The sequence below is a fragment of the Megalobrama amblycephala genome, linkage group LG12, assembly GCF_018812025.1.
Source record: "Megalobrama amblycephala isolate DHTTF-2021 linkage group LG12, ASM1881202v1, whole genome shotgun sequence".
NCBI classification, from domain to species: Eukaryota; Metazoa; Chordata; class Actinopteri; order Cypriniformes; family Xenocyprididae; genus Megalobrama; species Megalobrama amblycephala.
In genome coordinates this window covers 30,367,479-30,386,421 of record NC_063055.1, presented here as the reverse complement: position 1 = coordinate 30,386,421, position 18,943 = coordinate 30,367,479, and the positions used below count along the sequence as shown (strand labels likewise).

Sequence of the window (18,943 nt, the reverse complement as noted above, 5' to 3'; positions counted from 1 at the left end):
TCTGTCATTTTGAGTCACACATCATCTTTGTTGGAAGAACTACAGAGCGCACTGAAACTATTGAGAAAGTAATATATATATATATATATATATATATATATAGAGAGAGAGAGAGAGAGAGAGAGAGAGAGTTTGCTTATTAATCAACAGCAAACACATAACTGGTATGTTCAATAGTCTTGTAGTCAGTTCTCATGAGCGAGAGGAGCTGTGAATGAGGGACGTGCTGACTTTCATATAGTGTTATCATACCACAGCAAATTGCCACTGGCATTTCCTTATAGTACAGACCGTTTGAAATTGAGTTCATGAATTTCATACATTTTAATGGGTCTGAATAAGAAAAGAAGGCTAAAGTTGGGAAAGTTTTATTCACCTCTTGATCCTTAAAAGTCTGTCAGCTACATGAAGCCGAGCAGCTCTAGTTCTGTTCTGAGGGATGCTGTCCGTGTGATCTGTCAGTCTACATGACTGACACTCAAACACTTTTACATTTGATCAACTTAATTTATGAGTTCAGCAGTTCACTGTTCATGAGAATAATACAAAATTAGCAAAGACATCATAACCTTAATGACTAATAAAGGAAACATTACTAAATCACAGAGCTACACTTCCAGCACACAGACCCATATATTATTATTAAAGGGTTAGTTCACCCAAAAATGAAAATTCTGTCATTTATTACTCACCCTCATGCCGATCCACACCCGTAAGACCTTCGTTAATCTTCAGAACACAAATTAAGATATTTTAGTTGAAATCTGATGAGGCCTGCATAGGGAGCAATGACATTTCCTCTCTCAAGATCCATAAAGATACTAAAAACATATTTAAATCAGGTCATGTGAGTACAGTGGTTCAATATTAATATTATAAAGCGACGAGAATATTTTTGGTGTGCCAAAAAAACAAAATAACGACTTATTTAGTGATGGCCGATTTCAAAACACTGCTTCATGAAGCATCGGAGCACAAATGAATCAGTGTATCGAATCATGATTCGGATCGCGTGTCAAACCGCTAAACTGCTGAAATCACGTGACTTTGGCGCTCCGAACAGCAGATTCGATACACTGATTCATCTGTGCTCCGAAGCTTCTTGAAGCATTGTTTTGAAATCGGCCATTGCTAAATAAGTCATTATTTATTTATTTATTTATTTATTTTTTGGCGCACCAAAAATATTCTCGTCGCTTTATAATATTAATATTGAGCCACTGTACTCACATGAACTGATTTAAATATGTTTTTAGTACATTAATGGATCTTGAGAGAGGAAATGTCTTTGCTCCCTATGAAGGCCTCACAGAGCCATCGGATTTCAACTAAAATATCTTAATTTGCGTTCCGAAGATTAACAAAGGTCTTACGGGTGTGGAACGGCATGAGGGTAAGTAATAAATGACAGCATTTTCATTTTTGGGTGAACTAACCCTTTAATTTTCAAAGTAGGCCTATTAGGAGTAACTGACAAAGTAAGAAAATACTGTAATAATAATGGATGTACAGAATATTCATAAAACATATTGTTGCCCATCAATAATAGAGGTGTATGTGTAAATTAGCTAAAAACGTTTTAACAAATCACAAAAGGTTGTGGAAATCAATAAACAATACATTTACAATAAATAGTTAATAGCTAAATTATGAATCTAAATAGATTCTTTATAAATGTAGGAGTAGAATACAATTATGTATATAATGTACTTTTATGTATAAAATTATGTATATAAATGTAGGAGTAGAATACAATTATGTATATAATGTACTTTTATGTATAAAATTATGTAGGCTAAAAAAACATTCCAGAATAATAAGCAAACTGATAATATGATATGCTACATACCTGAATAAATGAGTTTGAAGACAAAAATGATACTAGTGGGGTCAATATTATTTTTTCTCAGTGTACAAATTATTCAAAACATTTTAACAAAAAAACACACACACCACAAAAGTATATGAATAATAACCATAAACAAATCGTATTTCAAATGTAGCCTACAGTACATGACAGGCAAGGCACCACCAGGAAGTTCATGTGCAGAATTGATTGGCAGCAATACTAGCCAATAGAAAAAAGACTTTCTTTCCCCTTTATCCAATCAGCAATGGCCGTTGGCTCTCCGCTAGCCGATTAATGCTTTTCCTCACGCCCTGTACACAAAACGATCAACCTGATCCTCCTCACAGACACATGATAAGCACATCCAGATCTTGTGTAGATCTGATAATTGCGCTGTGGGCGGTTCACTTTGACGTTTATGAGTTAACCGGTGTCACGCGGTAGTATTGTGACTGGCTGTTTACTCTCAGAGCCGATTGCTAAACTTCATATCGTCAGACTTTTAGAAATTTTAAGATAATATTTTTAATAACATGTATCCCGAGGACATTGGTAAACACGTCGCGGGCTGAACAGCTAAATGTGGAGCAGAGCTAAGTGTACAAGAACGGTATGTTTACGCCTGTTTATGCAAATATTGTTAGCTTGTTTACTGAGTAAAATATAGAAGTTGCTGACAGCGTGTCAGCGGCATTCCATGTTGTTTTATTGTCGGTTGAAATACTCAAATAAGTCTAAGAATTAAGTATTTTAAATGGACCCTGTTGTGATTTATTTCCTGAATTTCCATTATTGCGTCATGTGTATTTTTTGGTATCACGTGCTGTTAAAATAATGGCTATCGTTTTGTTGTTGTTTGTGTCCTTTAGGTTTGGATTTTGGTCAGCTGACCACCTCTTGAGAAACGGGAATATCAGGCCATGGCTGGCAGAGATGTAAACGAGAGCACTCCTCTTTTGGACAACTCTGTGGCTTCAGCCAGATCAGAGTCAGTGTTCAATGGCAGGAGACTGGCATGTGCTGCCATCCTGCTGGCTGAGTCTTTAGAGAGAATGGCTTTCTATGGGATCACCTCAAACCTGGTGCTCTTCCTCAACGGCAGCCCCTTCTATTGGGAGGGCACTTTGGCCAGCCAGGCCCCCTTGATTTTCATGGGAGTCACTTATTTGATATCGCCCTTTGGTGGCTGGCTGGCAGATGCGTTCCTTGGCAAGTTCTTAACCATAGCCTTGAGTTTAGTCCTTTATCTGTTAGGGATGCTGCTTTTCCCCTTTGTGGCCAGCGATAAAACCAGGAATTATCTGTGTGGAGAAGAGATGGCGTTCCCAGTGCAGCCTGCAGAATGTTTTCCTGAAAACGGGACAGTGCCCGCCAATGTGACCTGCGTCAATCGGACGTCATACTGCGGGCCTGCGATCTACAGTGGTCTGGTGCTGGTGGCCATTGGTGTGGGAGCTGTGAAGTCTAACATCACTCCATTCGGGGCAGATCAGGTAATACAGGTGTTTTCAGAATAGGGTCCGGGGATGCCTGGGTGTGCAAGGGAGTTCTAGGGTGTCCATGAGAAAATTTAGAAAAAATTTGGAAATAAATAAATAAAATTATAATATATTTATAATAATGTTTAATTAGTCATAATAAACAAAATCATTTGAAAAAATAAAACAATTATTAAAGTAAATAAATGGATTTAACAAAATAAACAATGCCTCCAACAGTACAGTACATTTGTGTAAAAAAATGTAATTATGTAAAATGAAGAAAAATATTTTTCAAAAAAAATGTTTTAGACATATTTGTACTATCCATTTTTCACAGTAAAATTTGGTCTATACTTGAAAATACATAGCTTAAATTTTAGGATGGGCACAGGATTTGGGGGTCTGTGGCATCTAAAAGATTGAAAACACTTGAAGTAATGAACAGACTTCACTACATCTGGAGAGTTGTCTAAACTTTGAGTAGGTTCAGATCTCAGGGGCGCAACCTTGGATTGATTTTCAGAGCAATATTTTCTTCTGTGTCTGGCTTTTATGAAACTATAAATTATATTAAGACCTTTGACATGGTTGCTGGTGCTTGTTCAATAACATCTTTCGGATGCTTCAGGTTAACCTTGACTGGTTCTTTCTGTGGATACAATAACTCCATACTTTTGTAGTGGAGAGAGTTTGTTTTTCTGTGGTTTTTAGGGATCTGGTATAGATTTTCTTGCTTTTTTCTGTTTTTGGAGCACAAAAGGAGATGTTTTGAAAAATGTGCTGGTTGCCCTTGTCCATTTACATTGGGGGCTGGTAATGTTAAACTTTAAGTTAAAGTGATGCAAAAGTAAAAAAAAAAAAAAAAATCTATACAACTCATACACCATATTCCTACAGTAGCTCTGTGTTACAATGTTTACTTATAATCTTTATGATAATCTGTAAAGTTGAAATGGAGAATGGGTCTCTTTGATTTCTTTCAAACAGTTACAGTGAATGGGATCAGTGAATTTCTGAAAAGATCAAATTAATGATTTGTTCTCAAATCGGACATCGCTAAGACAGAACATGGTGCATAAGTCATATGCAAACATAATATTTGACACATTCACACAAAGGTGCTTTTTTGAGCTCCACAGTCCTAGTCCTATTCACTTTTGATATTCCACATATATTCCACAGAAGAAAGCCATGCAGGTTTCATATGAAATAATGGTGAATAAATATTTTTGATTTAAGGGTTTACTTTTCAAGTTTAATTTTACTCATCATTGTCATGTCTAAAAGTGCAAGCATTCTGTATGTGCTTGAATAAATGTAGGTCAGTTTCCAAGCTGTATTTTTAACACATTGACACCACTCACCTGACAGTCATAAAATGAGCTTTAAACTGACAAGCGCAATAATGTGAGGTTTTTCTTGAAAATAAGGTTACTGATATTGTGTTCTACATTTTGTAACTTGAACCCTCATTAACCTTCTTCATATATACTAAATTTAATATACTACATTACACTGTGGATTTTGCCTAAAACAAATTCAGAATTTCATATTTTAAAAAAGTAGCAAAGTGGGAAATTTCAGATTTCAAAATAATCGGTTGCTTCATTACTTAAAAACTGTTTAATTAGAATGTTTCTGTATTTCAGTAAGTGTTAATGTGCTTTTTTGGCAACATTTTGTAAGGCTTCCTCAAATCTGGACACACCTTTGGGCACTTTCGCTTCACTTTTGAAAAATGACAAGGCAAATACCACACATTTCTGATGTACTTTGAGTCTAATTTTGCCTTGTGACACAAGCCGTTTTGCAGCCCACAAGATCGAAATTATGCCTTTTGTTGAAGTGGCTTCTATGGTTAAGGTCTGTTTCTCAGATTCGGTTATAACTAAATTTGTATATGCAAGTTTATTTGTTATAGTGATGAGGAGAACGGAAGGTTTTTAGTGATATAGTGTAGATTGTTTCACACCAAGTACAAAGAATGCAAAAACAGTGCAAAAACATTTGTGCAATAAAATATGCCTTCCATGTTTTAGCCATGTTTTCAAAGCTACATTGTGAAAAGTTCAGAATACTCAACAAATTTGTAGACACCAATTACCTCAAATTTAAGCTAAGCAACTCAAATTTTTGAAGTAAACAATAATTAAAAAATATAAATAACAATCAAGTCAAACTGAATTTTTTTTATTTTATTTAATGTTTAAGTTCACTGTACTTAAAACTATTGTTTATAATTCGTAATGTTTCTCATTTTTCAATTATTTTGATGCAGTGGTTGTAAAACCCAATAAGTTCAGAATACTCAAAAAATTTAAGTAAACAACTCGAAGATCATTTAACTAGAACTTAAAAAAATGAACTTTGTACAGCACAAACTTGCTAATTACAATTAAATAGAAATATTGAATAAACTAACACCTAAACTTTAAGGTTAAGTGTTAGCATACCAGCATGCGCTAATGTAACTAAAGAGACTATCACTTGCACGAACTGTTAATCAACATATATATAGCCTTGAAGTTTCATAGCCCGTTTTCAACGTAACCACAGGCACTACTCTTTACCACGATGGTAACCCTGAAAACTTCAACATCACAGAAACACATTTAAATACGAAAATAACAGAACATTGAACAATAACAAATCTTCCCCTGTATTAATCTTGTGCAAAAACACACACAATGACACTCAATTTTAACATGTATTCTCCTTACACAGTGTGACGCAAAGCATGCTGGGAACTTGTAATGTGCTACAACTCAGTTTAATGTTGAATGGATTCTTCTGATAACGTCGGTTAGAACAACAACGTGACGTGCATGGATGATCTCAGTAAACTTAAAAATAATAATTTAAATATAAGGGTTTACTCAAAAATGTTGAGCTGCACAAAAATAAAACTAAACTCCTTTTTTAGAAAATGTAATTGTTTTGAGTTGCAATGATTTAACAGACTTTAATTGCAGCGTACTCAATCTTTATGCATTTGTAGTAGTTCAGGTTTACAGTGTAGTCATGCATTAGCACCCCTTTCACCCTGTTACATGACCTCTTAGTAACATGAAACTGTACAGTAGCCCAGTACAGTGGGGGCGGGGAGGGGGGTGTCCCTGACATAGAGTGTCCCTGCTCAGTCACTAAATAAAACTAGTCAAACTAATCACTAAATGATTAATTAAAAACTCCATATGATAATGAGCAAGAATCTTCTGCAATGTGCTGCTATCAAACTAGACATTACATACAAAACGAAACTAGAAACTTAGGAAGTAAAACTGACATCTGTCTTCGTTGGCTTGTTTATAACAGATTTTTTATCCAGATAATTTTTGTACTGGATTATTTGACAAGCTTCTTTGTTGACCAAACCTTGTTTTGCGAAGTCTTTAAATGGGTATGACTTGGATTAGGCCAGTGTTGATGTCTGTTGACTTGCTGTCTCTTCATATGATCGTCATGTGATTTTTAGATTCAATAAAGAGATGAACTGCAGGCTGTACCATCTGGGTGTCATTGGGGCATAGATCTGATTTAAATATTGAGGAAGTGGGTCAATGAATTGAAAATTCTTTCAATATTGTCACTTTTTACTCAAATTGTTGGGGATCTTTGTCTCTGATTGTATGGTTACATCTGCATGTATTTTGAGCGAATGTGTATTGATTGCTGATATGGTTATTGAAGGTGCAACTTTATAACCACAAGCAAGTCAAAAAAGAAATGTTTTTCCAGCTGGAAATGATATTAATGTTACTGTTGCCCTTGTTAACACATAAACAGATATAGAATTAGTTATTATGGATTTAAAAGTGATTTGATTGCTAAATTAAAAAGTCAGTCATTCAGTTATTTCATTGAGCTTAACAGTTTATAAATGAATGAAAGCTCACAAGCAAGTGTATTGAATTTATATTTTTGATATATGTCCTTATAGGTGAAGGATCGAGGTCCGGAGGCAACACGGCGGTTCTTTAACTGGTTCTACTGGTGCATTAATCTGGGAGCGATCTTCTCACTGGGTGGAGTAGCTTATATTCAGCAGAACATTAGCTTCTCTATTGGCTACATCATCCCTGCCGTCTGCCTCGGGGTGTCCCTCATCATCTTTATTCTGGGCAGAGCGGTTTTTATTTCCAAGACTGCAGACGGCAGCGCCTTCAGCGACATGTTTCGGATCCTGGCCTCGGCCCTCTGTGGACGTGGGCCAAAGGAACCCAGTCTGCTCAGGTGAGGGCTAAACTTACATTAGTGAATAGTTCACATGAAATCAACTTTATTAATACACACTCATGGTTTTATTGTGAACATTGGTTTTATTTTCACTTCCTTATAAAGAAAATACCACAAGTGCAGACAAATGTAGAGTATATATGATGCATAATTAGTTGCAAATGATGCTTTATCTATGTATTTAAGTCTGTCGTTCCAAATAAATAAGCAAATTGTGCATTGAGCATTTCACATATTTAAAACTTAAAGGTGCCCTAGATTCAAAATTTGAATGTACCTTGGCATAGTTGAATAACAAGAGTTCAGTACATGGAAAAGACATGCATTGAGTTTCAAACTCCATTGCTTTCTCTTTCTTATGTAAATCTCATTTGTTTAAAAGACTTCCGGAAAACACGCAAATCTCAACATAACACCGACTGTTACGTAACAGTTGGGGTGTACGCCCCAATATTTGCATATGCCAGCCCATGTTCCCAACATTATGAAAGGCATTAGACAAGGGCAGCCAGTAACGTCTGGATCTGCACAGGTGAATCAACAGACTAGGTAAGCAAGAACAACAGCGAAAATGGCAGATGGAGCAATAATAACTGACATGATCCATGATAACATGATATTTTTAGTGATATTTGTAAATTGTCTTTCTAAATGTTTCGTTAGCATGTTGCTAATGTACTGTTAAATGTGGTTAAAGTTACCATCGTTTCTTACTGAATTCACGGAGACAAGAGCCGTCGCTATTTTCATTTTTAAACATTTGCAGTCTGTATAATTCATAAACACAACTTCATTCTTTATAAATCTCTCCAACAGTGTAGCATTAGCCGTTAGCCACGGAGCATATAGCCTCAAACTCATAGAGAATGAAATATAAACATCAAAATAAATACTTTACTCACATAATTCGAAGCATGCATACAGCATGCATGACGAACATATTCTAAAGATCCATTTGAGGGTTATATTAGCTGTGTGAACTTTGTAAATGTGCTGTAATATAATCGAGAGCTCATGTGGCAGGGAGCACGCGAATTAAAGGGGCGGCGCGCTGAAAAAAATCAGTGCATAGTTAATGATGCCCCAAAATAGGCAGTAAAAAAAAATAATTAAAACAAATCTATGGGGTATTTTGAGCTGAAACTTCACAGACACATTCAGGGGACACCTTAGACTTATATTACATCTTGTGAAAAAGCATTCTTGGGCACCTTTAAATAAATATGATGAATATAATTTTTTTGTTCATCCTGTTTCAAAAATAATAAAATAGGTAGCAAACACAGTTTCTTGATAAATTAAAGGGGTAGTTTACCCAAAAATGAAAATTCTGTCATTAATAACTCACCCTCATCTTTGGAACATAAACAAAGATCTTTTTGATGAAATCTGAGCACTTTCTGCCACTCCATTGACACTATGACGCTTTATATGATGAACAGATTTGTTTAGGCTTATATTCACATATAAACATTCATTAACGCACACATCAGTCATGGTAAACAGAAGCTCAAGCATATTTGCTTGACGTGCGAGAACCAATGAGGTTCAATCTTGTGTGTTACACAGCACGTTTGAGCTTCTGCACAAGGTTTGCTTGCATAAAGCAAAAGAGCTATTTATGTTTGCTGATGAATTTTTATATGTGAATAAATGCCTAAATGTAATCTTTTCATCATATAAGCAATCGAGTCTCTTTAGAAAATGTGGACCAAACCGCTCAATTCATATGGATTAGTTTTACAATCTCTTTATGAACTTTTTGAAGCGTCAGAGTGTCAGTTGCATAGCTGTTAATGGAGGGACCGAAATATCAGAGATTTCATCAAAAAGATTTTCATTTGTGTTCTGAAGATGCATGAAAGAAAGGAAAAATATGAGGGCGAGTCATTTTTGGGTGAACTATCCCTTTAAGATGGATTTGCCAGTTGTTGCATATTCAGAAATTGTAATTATTTATTCTTGCACTTAAAAATGAATGTGCCTATTACACAGTCAATACTGTTAAAATGTTTTAAGTGTGTTAGATTGTAAATTTATGCTGTTTTTTCATGGGAACCTCCACTCCAGTTTGAATGACTCTATTAGTCTGAATTGTTATCCCTCATCTTCCTCTTTGATCCAGCTCTCCTGTCTGTCTCGTACGTGGCTGTGCTATTCATCGTGTCTCTGTGGCATAAGTTACTGTCAAGTGTCGTGCCCTTTCTCTAAATCAAAGAAGAACAATCACTTCACACAAAAAAAAAAAAACCCTTACATTTTTTTTTAAGTTTGTAAAAAAGATCAAATCCTTGCTCTTTTCTTGTTAAAAACCATGTTCTCCCACCAGGCCAAAGCCAACTCTACTGGATGGTGCTAAGGTGACGTACGGTGGGCGATTTTCAGAGGAGAAGGTGGAGGAAGTGAAAGCGCTGGTCAAAATACTTCCTGTTTTCCTGGCCCTCATTCCGTACTGGATGGTCTATTTTCCAGGTAAAGTTTTATGAGTGGGTTTCTCAAGTTCGTCTGTCAGTTATAGGTCCTTAAAAATGAGGGAAATGTACAGGATGTATATTTAACCTTAATTTACTGTAGTTGTGACAGGATGAATAGGGGATTGCACAGGTATTTTATTTGCTTGAAGTCTCAAGGTGTCTCAGGGAAAAAGAGAGGCATAGTGGTGATGAAAGGTGTCGTTGACGTGTCAAATACAGTTGATTGATGTTCATAAGCAGAGATTTTGTCTCTGACATATTAAGAGTTTGTGCCTTTTGGAGCCTTTATGGGACAAGTGGGCATAAAGCCCTTGAGCAGACAGGTGCTTCCTTGAAGAACTTTATATGTCTTGCTCAAGGTAATGCAGAAAGGACAAGCAATAAAGTCTGGGACATCTATACTACTAAAGCAGCGTCCCTTCAGCAGCTGGTGTGGGGCCTGTAACCACTGAATTAATGTCACCTTACCACAGAAAAAAAGGTTATGTGTCAAACCACTCGTAAAGTGTTTTTGAAGATGTTTAAATTCAGTTTGTCAACATTGCCATGTTTAAACATTTTCAAGGCGTGTTTCTGTCATTTCTGCATTTTACAATCACCCAAGTGAAATTTCCAGCCACTTTTGTTTTCTTACTTCCCCCACAGAGCACAAACATGCGGAATATGCTTGTAAAGATCTGGTCTTATGAACATTAAAGGGTTAGTTCACCCAAAAATAAATGTCATTACTCACCCTCATATCATTCCAAACCCATAAGACTTTCATTCATCTTTGAAACACAAATAAAGATATTTAATGAAATCTGAGAGATTTCTGTCCCTCCATTGACAGTTTACACATCTACCACTTTCCTTAGTAGAACAACATGCACAGTCTGTGCAAGAACCACTGAGGTTAATTCTTGTTTGTTACGCAGTACGTTTGAGCTTCCACAAGAACCATTGAGGTTTGTTCTCGCACGTCAAGCATGTATGGTTGAGCTTCTGTTTATGTTGACTGATTAATGTTTAAATGTGAATAAAATCCTAAATCATATAAAGCGATCAAGTCTCTTTCGAAAATTTGGACTAAAGCCCTCAATTGATATGGATTAGTTTTACAGTCTTTATATGAATTTTTTGGAGTGTCAAAGTGTAAGGCTGTCAACGGAGGAACAGAAATATCTCAGATTTCATTTAAAATATCTTCATTTGTGTTTCGAGATGAATGAAAGTCTTATGGGTTTGGAATAGCATTAGGGTGGGTATTTGATGACAATTTGATGACAATGAACTGACCATTTTAAAGCTTTCAAGTAGTTTTAATTCAAAACAGTTTATGAAGAGAATAAAGAAACTGTTCTTGTTGAAAATGGATCTAACGTTTGGACATTATTGAAATCTAAGCGTAGTTCACATTTTTTTCAGATTTGGTTTGATCCAAACAATGTTAGTGAATTTCATTTGAATAAGTGTGAACGCTGACATCTGAAGTTACAAACCTTTGTGTGCACCAAACAAGTAGATAGAGACCCACATTTTCAGTATTGAAATATAAACCCAACACAGACCAAAGACATCCAAACGAACCAAAAACAAGACGTGATGTCACAAGATGCGGCCCTTAAAAAGGACAGGATGCTCAAGCATACCTGGTTCTTCTCTTCATAGGAGCTACATGGCCCATTAAAGTTCGGTCTAAGCGTTGGAATTGCCCTCTCCTTGTGGCAGATCTTCATTTGTATGTGCAGCGGAGGAGTTCCTACCACTGTTTTGACTCCTTTACAAAATGTATGAACTCTCCGTGAGTTCTCAACTGGTAAAAATACCATCATATGTACACACATACAACTAGCACACAGCATTATTTGAATGTTTCTCAAGTTTTGTCATAAAATGTACTCATAAAAGCTGTTTTGTATATTTAGGTTTGGTGTTAAATGACAGTGTAAATGCTAAGCGAATAGGCATAATGTATCATTTTATTTGTTGGTCTGGACCAAAAGAACCAAGAGAACTAAAATACAAGTGTGAACACAAAGCAAGGTTAGCAAGATGACTGGTAATCGAAAGGGTTTGTCAGAATTACAAAAGTGAGTAGGTTTGTTTTTAAAGGTGCCCCAGAACTTTTTTTTAAAAGATGTAATATAAGTCTAAGGTGTCCCCTGAATGTGTCTGTGAAGTTTCAGCTCAAAATACCCCATAGATTTTTTTTTTTAATTCATTTTTTTAACTGCCTATTTTGGGGCATCATTAACTATGCACCGATTCAGGGTGTGTGGCCCTTTAAATCTCGTGCTCCACGTCCCAAGAACTCGCGCTTGCCTTAAAAACATAAAAAAAAGTTCAAACAGCTAATATAACCCTCAAAATGGATCTTTACAAAGTGTTCGTCATGCAGCATGTCTAATCGCGTAAGTACAGTGTTTATTTTGATGTTTACATTTGATTCTGAATGAGTTTGATAGTGCTCCTTGGCTAACGGCTAATGCTACACTGTTGGAGAGATTTATAAAGAATGAAGTTGTGTTTATGAATTATACAGACTGCAAGTGTTTAAAAATTAAAATAGCGACGTCTCTCGTCTCCGTGAATACAGTAATAAACAATGGTAACTTTAACCACATTTAACAGTACATTAGCAACATGTTAACGAACCATTTAGAAAGACAGTTTACAAATATCACTAAAAATATAATGTAATCATGAATCATGTCAGTTATTATTGCTCCATCTGCCATTTTTTGCTATTGTCCTTGCTTGCTTACCTAGCAGACTAGGTAAGCAAGCAAGGACAATAGCAAAAAATTCTGCTTTGCACAGATCCAGACGTTCTGCCCTTGTTGTCTAATGCCTTTCATAATGTTGGGAACATGGGCTGGCATATGCAAATATTGGGGGCGTACACCCCGACTGTTACGTAACAGTCGGTGTTATGTTGAGATTTGCCTGTTCTTCGGAGGTCTTTTAAACAAATGAGATTTATATAAGAAGAAGGAGTTTGAGACTCACTGTATGCCATTTCCATGTATTGAACTCTTGCTATTTTACTATGCCGAGGTAAATTCAGTTTTTGAATCTAGGGCACCTTTAAATTACATGTTGAAATTAGGCATTTATTTGTTCCACCATTTCCCCTACAATATTTTAAGGCAAAAGCAACAGTTCATTCGTTCGTTCAGTTTATTTTGTGTGCTTACTGTTGTATTAATGGGTCAAAGAAACTAAAGGTTACACATGATGCTGCTGGTTTCTCATAAATTAATCAATTAAACTATAGATTAGACTGATTATCAGGACAAATGGCATCCTGACTGTAACTCCATTGGGATGTGGGATGTGGCTCATAAAAATCAACACTGTTCCAATTTTATCAGGACGTCTGGGTCACCCTTCCTTTTCCAGACAGTGATCTCTAAAGATCAGACCGGTGGTAACATTAAAAATCTTTCTCTGTATATTTACAGTATAAAATTCACCATTCTTAGGAGGAATTGGGTAATTTCCTGCTGTGAATGCGGGTTTTGTAGTAATGTTAAATTGCTGTGGGTCTGTCGGGATAAGGATCATTGTGTCATAGACAATCTCACGTGAAAACAAGATTCTCTTCCTCCAATTATGGATAAAGGTCATCTTTTGAGGCCCTGTCATCCCATATGTTTTGTCTGCTGAGACGCTTGCCAACTGTTAGAAAGGTTACCCGGCATTGTTAGTCCTCGGGGCCTTAAATTAAGGTTTGAGTAAAGGACAACGTCTCTAACTTTTAGAAAAAAATGCTTAATGACTTTCTGCACGAGCAGATATTTCAGAATGTTCCCATGAAGCACCAAACTGCTTTTAAAGGCTGAAATATTGCCACTTGCTATTTTCTTCCTCTGCCCTATTTCAAGTTTAAATCAATAGCAATATTCAGAAACAGTGTCTACTCAAGTGCTAAATGGATCATAGCACTGAAAGCTGGTCAGTAGCGCTGAATGAGATGTGAGTGCAGCCAGCATGTTTATGTGTGCTGCTGTCTTCTCTTGCAGATGCAGACCACATATTATCTCCAGAGTCTCCATCTGACAATTCCTGGAGCCGATCCCAACTCCACAGACTCCCACCCGGTAAGAGAACAGTTATTTCAGTGCCAATTATGTCAGATCACTTCCAAATTGGCCTGAAAGAAAAATATAATTGCTTTGTTAATGAAGAGTTCAATTATTAAAGCAGTTGGCCTCCTTTTTTGCCTGTGCTCTGGTCACTTTCCTCATCAGTTATCCCATATTTCTCATCTGCTGTGCTATTAGGAAGCAACATTTTCAATGCCACAGATGTTTCCATTAATGATACATGTTTCTATAAATTAATTATGTCTTTATAAACTTGATTTTCATTGCTCTTTTAAATATTGATATAGAATATAGAAAGAATCAAGAACAAAACAAAGGTGTATATTAATTTTCAAATGTTTGGGTCAGTTTTTTTCATCAAAGAAACCTGAAATTGATCTAAAATGACACTAAATGCATTCACAATGTTACAAAAGATTATCATTTTAAATATATTTATCTTTGCAATCACAGGAATAATTTACATTTCAAATTATTTATTTTTTTTTCAAAATTAACTAAATGTAAACGAGTCAACTATCAATCCTTCTTCCAAAAATGTGTTTATATTTCTACCTGACGAGATGGTTTTTGCGAAAAATTGTGTACTTGCATTTCTTGCCTGTGCGTGTTTCGTCTTATCCTTTGCTCTGGCTGCTTTTGATGTGTGTATGAAGTGGGAGTGTCATAGGTTAGTTGTCACAAGGTCGACATAGAGCATGCTAAATCTTCAACCCCTGGCAAAAAGAGAGTGCTTCAGAGCTCGTAATAAAATGAGACTCAACATTGGCTTGGCTTTTCGGAGATGGCGAGAACTGAGAATTTGAAATGTTGTAAAAGCGACATAAAGGTGTTTTTTTTTTTTTTATTATTATTATTCAACAGGTGAATAAGCTATTTCATTTAACAGATAAATTGCCATATGTAGCTCTCTAAAAACGTTCAGTGTAATTCATTGTCTATTGTGAATGGTTAATTTAAATATGGTTGTTGTGGAGCTGTGCTGGAATTTATTTTCAAGGAAGTACCATGTCTGTTAATGGGTATAGCCACAGTGAAGTCTTCAGCTAGTCAGCTTGAGATCCTTTCCATCTAAAATTGTTACATTACTAAAGCTTAGTAGTGAATGTTTTAATAGACATCAGGATAATCATATTCATCTGCACAGTCACACAGAGCCGAAGCACAACCAAAACAATGTTCTTCCCAAAATGAATACAGTTTTGTTTTGTTTTTTTAAGCGCTAGAGGGCCAAAAGTTGCATAGTGCACCTTTTTAAAAGAATATATTTCACAATATTACCATTTTTACTGTATTTTTTTATCAAATAAATGCAGCCTCGGTTCGAATATTTAAAAAAAAAAAAAAAAAAAAAAAGTTTTTTGGATGTTGAAAGCTTCTATCAGCTTAATACAGAGAGACAACTATAAGTAGATAATTTGCCAACTCCTCAAAAACTTCAAAAGTTTCAAAACATCGATTTAGCTTAACATGAATAGTTGAGCTCAGCCAATGGCATGGTTTTGGGCTGGACTGTCTGTTTATCCAACCAGTGGCAATCCTTTGAAAACTTTATCTTTGGTAACAAAAGTGGAGTAAAATCAGATTGGTGGCAAAGTTTGGAATCAGAAGCATTGATCTACATGGCTGAAGCTCCTCCCATCATCAGGCCACAGCTTTGACGAAAACAGTCTGGTTAACTGTAAAGGCCTGTTCTAACCAAGGATGATAACTATAATGATAAAGATATAGTTGTAAAAATTGTTTTAAATATAAAACATTAGCAGAGTCCAAACCATGACAATAATGGCTCAGAGCTCAGAGAAACTATATCATTGGAATCACTGACAGAACGATTTTTTTTCCTGTAGCTTATAAACCATAAAGCCAATCAGAATCCACCAGACTTTAAAGTGGCAGTCGACAAAACAGCAGCGCGCGTTTATAATAAAGCGAGCATTATTGTCCACCAGTGTGGATGCTAATATAGTTATCGTTATATTTATAGTTATCGCTGGTGTGAACCAACGATATGTGGTATAGTTATTCTTGGTATAAACAGACTTTAAGGGTTAAGTGAAAGAGTTTAGAAAGTTTAAATAATTTTTAATGTTTTGGTGCAAGAAATCTTGAGTAACATCATAAGTGGTCTTCAGTGAAAAACATTAAACACATCAGCGTAAAATACGGTATATTTAAATGACTTAATTCTTCAGTGTTAATTTTAGAGCAAACAGGATGCCTGTGGTGATGCCAGGTGCTTGGGATGTTTGTCTGGCTGTAGAGTAGAGGCTGTTTAGGATACTCTCTGGAGACTCTGGCACGCATGAGCTAGAGAAATCCTTTGAAAACCAGGGTATTAACTTCAAAACCATGACCCTCACTAATCGCAGATTAGCACCCAGCACCCGCTTTCTCATCTAAAGTTGCTGTGTATTTGTTTTTGTGCGAATGTGCGTGTGGGTGTACATGTATACGCTCTACTAGGTAAGTGTGTCAGAACCTTCGCCTTGAATTAAATCCCTTCAGAACAGTTTCACAGTTACTAATCCAAAATCACGACTCCGAGGCTGTCTGATCAGCAATGACAATGCAGTCACATGTTGCTCTCTGACCATGAAAATGCATAGACACATATGTGACTGGATGAGCAACTTGTGTGTATGTGCAGTTGCACGGATGTCTAAAACAGAGTTTTCCAGAATTAGGTTCAGAGTCACATGGTAAGGACAGAGGAACTGCAAAACGACAATGGGGAAGTGAAAAAGACGTAATTGGCTGTGTTAAATAACACATTGCTTGAGAGTGTGACTGCAGGGTCATATTGAAGAGATGGTTGTAAAGCACCTCATGCTCTTTAAATATAATTTTCCAGAGCACTTTCATGGTGGTTATGCCATTTTCCACTAACATTTAAAAATATGACATTGGCAAATCAATGTGGTGTGCAAGCTTATGTAATCATATGAAAGTATTTGGATGATTGAGCTTGTCTTAACAGGTCAGATAGTCAGAATGTGTAGACTACAACTTCTTCTGTGATCAATGAATAAACAGTCCAGCATCTTCAAGTTTTTTTTGCTCACCACTGAATTATCAATCAAAGGAGAAGCGTTCCTCTTTCAGTCTGGTTCAGGAGGAAGAAAAGTGTTGAGGTTGAAGAAGAGAAGTGAAAGTTTGTCTGTAACTATATACAACTAAAGAAAATATAAGTTCTGCTTGCCTGTGAAAACAAATTGCTGCCACCTTATTAGGGTGTTGTACAGTAGGTGGTTGCCAGAATATGTTATATATGCTAAAATCTGGGATGTTTTTTTTTTTTTTTTGTGTAAAGAGAGAATTATGTTCACCAAGGCTGCAGTTATTTGATCAAAAATACAGCAAAATGGTAATACTGTGAAATTTTATTATTATTTAAAATAACTGATATTAGCGATTTAAAAAAAAAAAATAATAATAATTGTGATGTCAAAGCTCAATTTATTTTTCATGAAGTGTGGAAATCAATAGGATTTTCTTTGACAAATAGAAAGTTCAAAGGAACATAATTTAAAAAAAAATCTTTTGTAAGATTTTGTTACATGTCAATCACACCCCTCCCTTCATTTATCCACCCCAAAAAGCATGAATGCGCAATGCAAGACTGGATGTCTCTTTATCATAGCTGAAGCAAAGCAAAATAATGCCTCACAAAAAATAAAGCGAAGATAACAAACAACAATGAAGAAGGTCAATCGGCACACAAAAGCCACTTTTCCATGGTCAGGTCATAAGGTGAGGAACAGTTCCAGTTGTATTTCCACTTAAGTTTGGTTTGGCACAGCACGGTTTAAGGCCCCGATATACTCACGGCGAAGTTCTTTTTCTTTCTTCATTTAGGGGTAAAGCGAAATTCGATATACGCGAGCCGTTTAGATGAACATGTAAATACGTGCTGCACGCTTTCCTCTCAATAACAAAATAAACCCATAACAAAATTGATAATTGTTAGTGTCTCATTTCATCAGAAGAACAAATTCATGTTTTCACTCGCAGACATCTGACGCATTTGTATTACATTCCAAAGATCTCTGTTATCAGCACCATAGTGGAAAATGAAACCATATCCGTACCAGCTAGGTCAGATTGGCACGGAATAGATAAGTTTGGCCCGATGGTGGAAAAGTGGCTATACATATTTGCCTGTTACCATGAAAGAAGAAAACAGAACAAAAAATATTGATGACTCAAATGTAGGTTCCACACCAACTTCCTGTTTCAGTAGGAATCAAGTATTGTCACATTGTGTCCTGAGTATGATAGTGTTTCTCTGGTGTGCATACTCAAGTGTGCAAATCCCCATCTGTCACTTGTTCTCCCTCACACAAGGGCTTCCCCTTCTAAATGAACATGTGCTGCCGTAGATTTGTCTCGATGGACCGCACAGCCTAAAGGGAATCCAGTGCACAGACTTAACAAGGCCAAATTGTGAGCTCTTAATTAGGAGATACCCATAGAGAGAAACAGACATGAGTAGTAATGTGGGTGAAAATTATATGATGATAGAATGATGCAAACTGGCAATTTCAAATGGAGAAAAAAGTATTTAAAAGTGCACGATGATGAAGGGGAGACGGAGCGCTCGGAGGGACATGTATAAATTACCAATGCTTAGTCAAAGAAATGTAAATGTAATGAGGGAGTAAGCTGGAGAATTAAAAGTGTTAAAAGCACCAGTAGATTGGAGACTGACTGAAGCTGTAGAATTAAATTCAAACATGCTGAGTGAGATACGCTCTCCACTTAACTGCCTAATACTCTACTGGAGGTGTAAATGTGTGTGTGTGATATGCC

General features: G+C 36.1%; 1 protein-coding gene across 1 annotated transcript in view; it reads left to right on the top strand.

Moving 5' to 3' along the window:
- The first annotated feature begins 2,241 nt into the window (after positions 1-2,241).
- The window catches only part of slc15a4 (solute carrier family 15 member 4), a 78,270-nt gene continuing 61,568 nt past the window's right edge, over positions 2,242-18,943 (top strand). Inside the window, exons 1-5 of the mRNA XM_048210507.1 lie at positions 2,242-2,459; positions 2,719-3,342; positions 7,271-7,563; positions 9,896-10,034; positions 14,045-14,125. Of these exons, the coding sequence (XP_048066464.1) occupies positions 2,770-3,342; positions 7,271-7,563; positions 9,896-10,034; positions 14,045-14,125 (1,086 nt within the window). The 5' untranslated portion in view covers positions 2,242-2,459; positions 2,719-2,769. The remainder of the gene's footprint in view (positions 2,460-2,718; positions 3,343-7,270; positions 7,564-9,895; positions 10,035-14,044; positions 14,126-18,943) is intronic.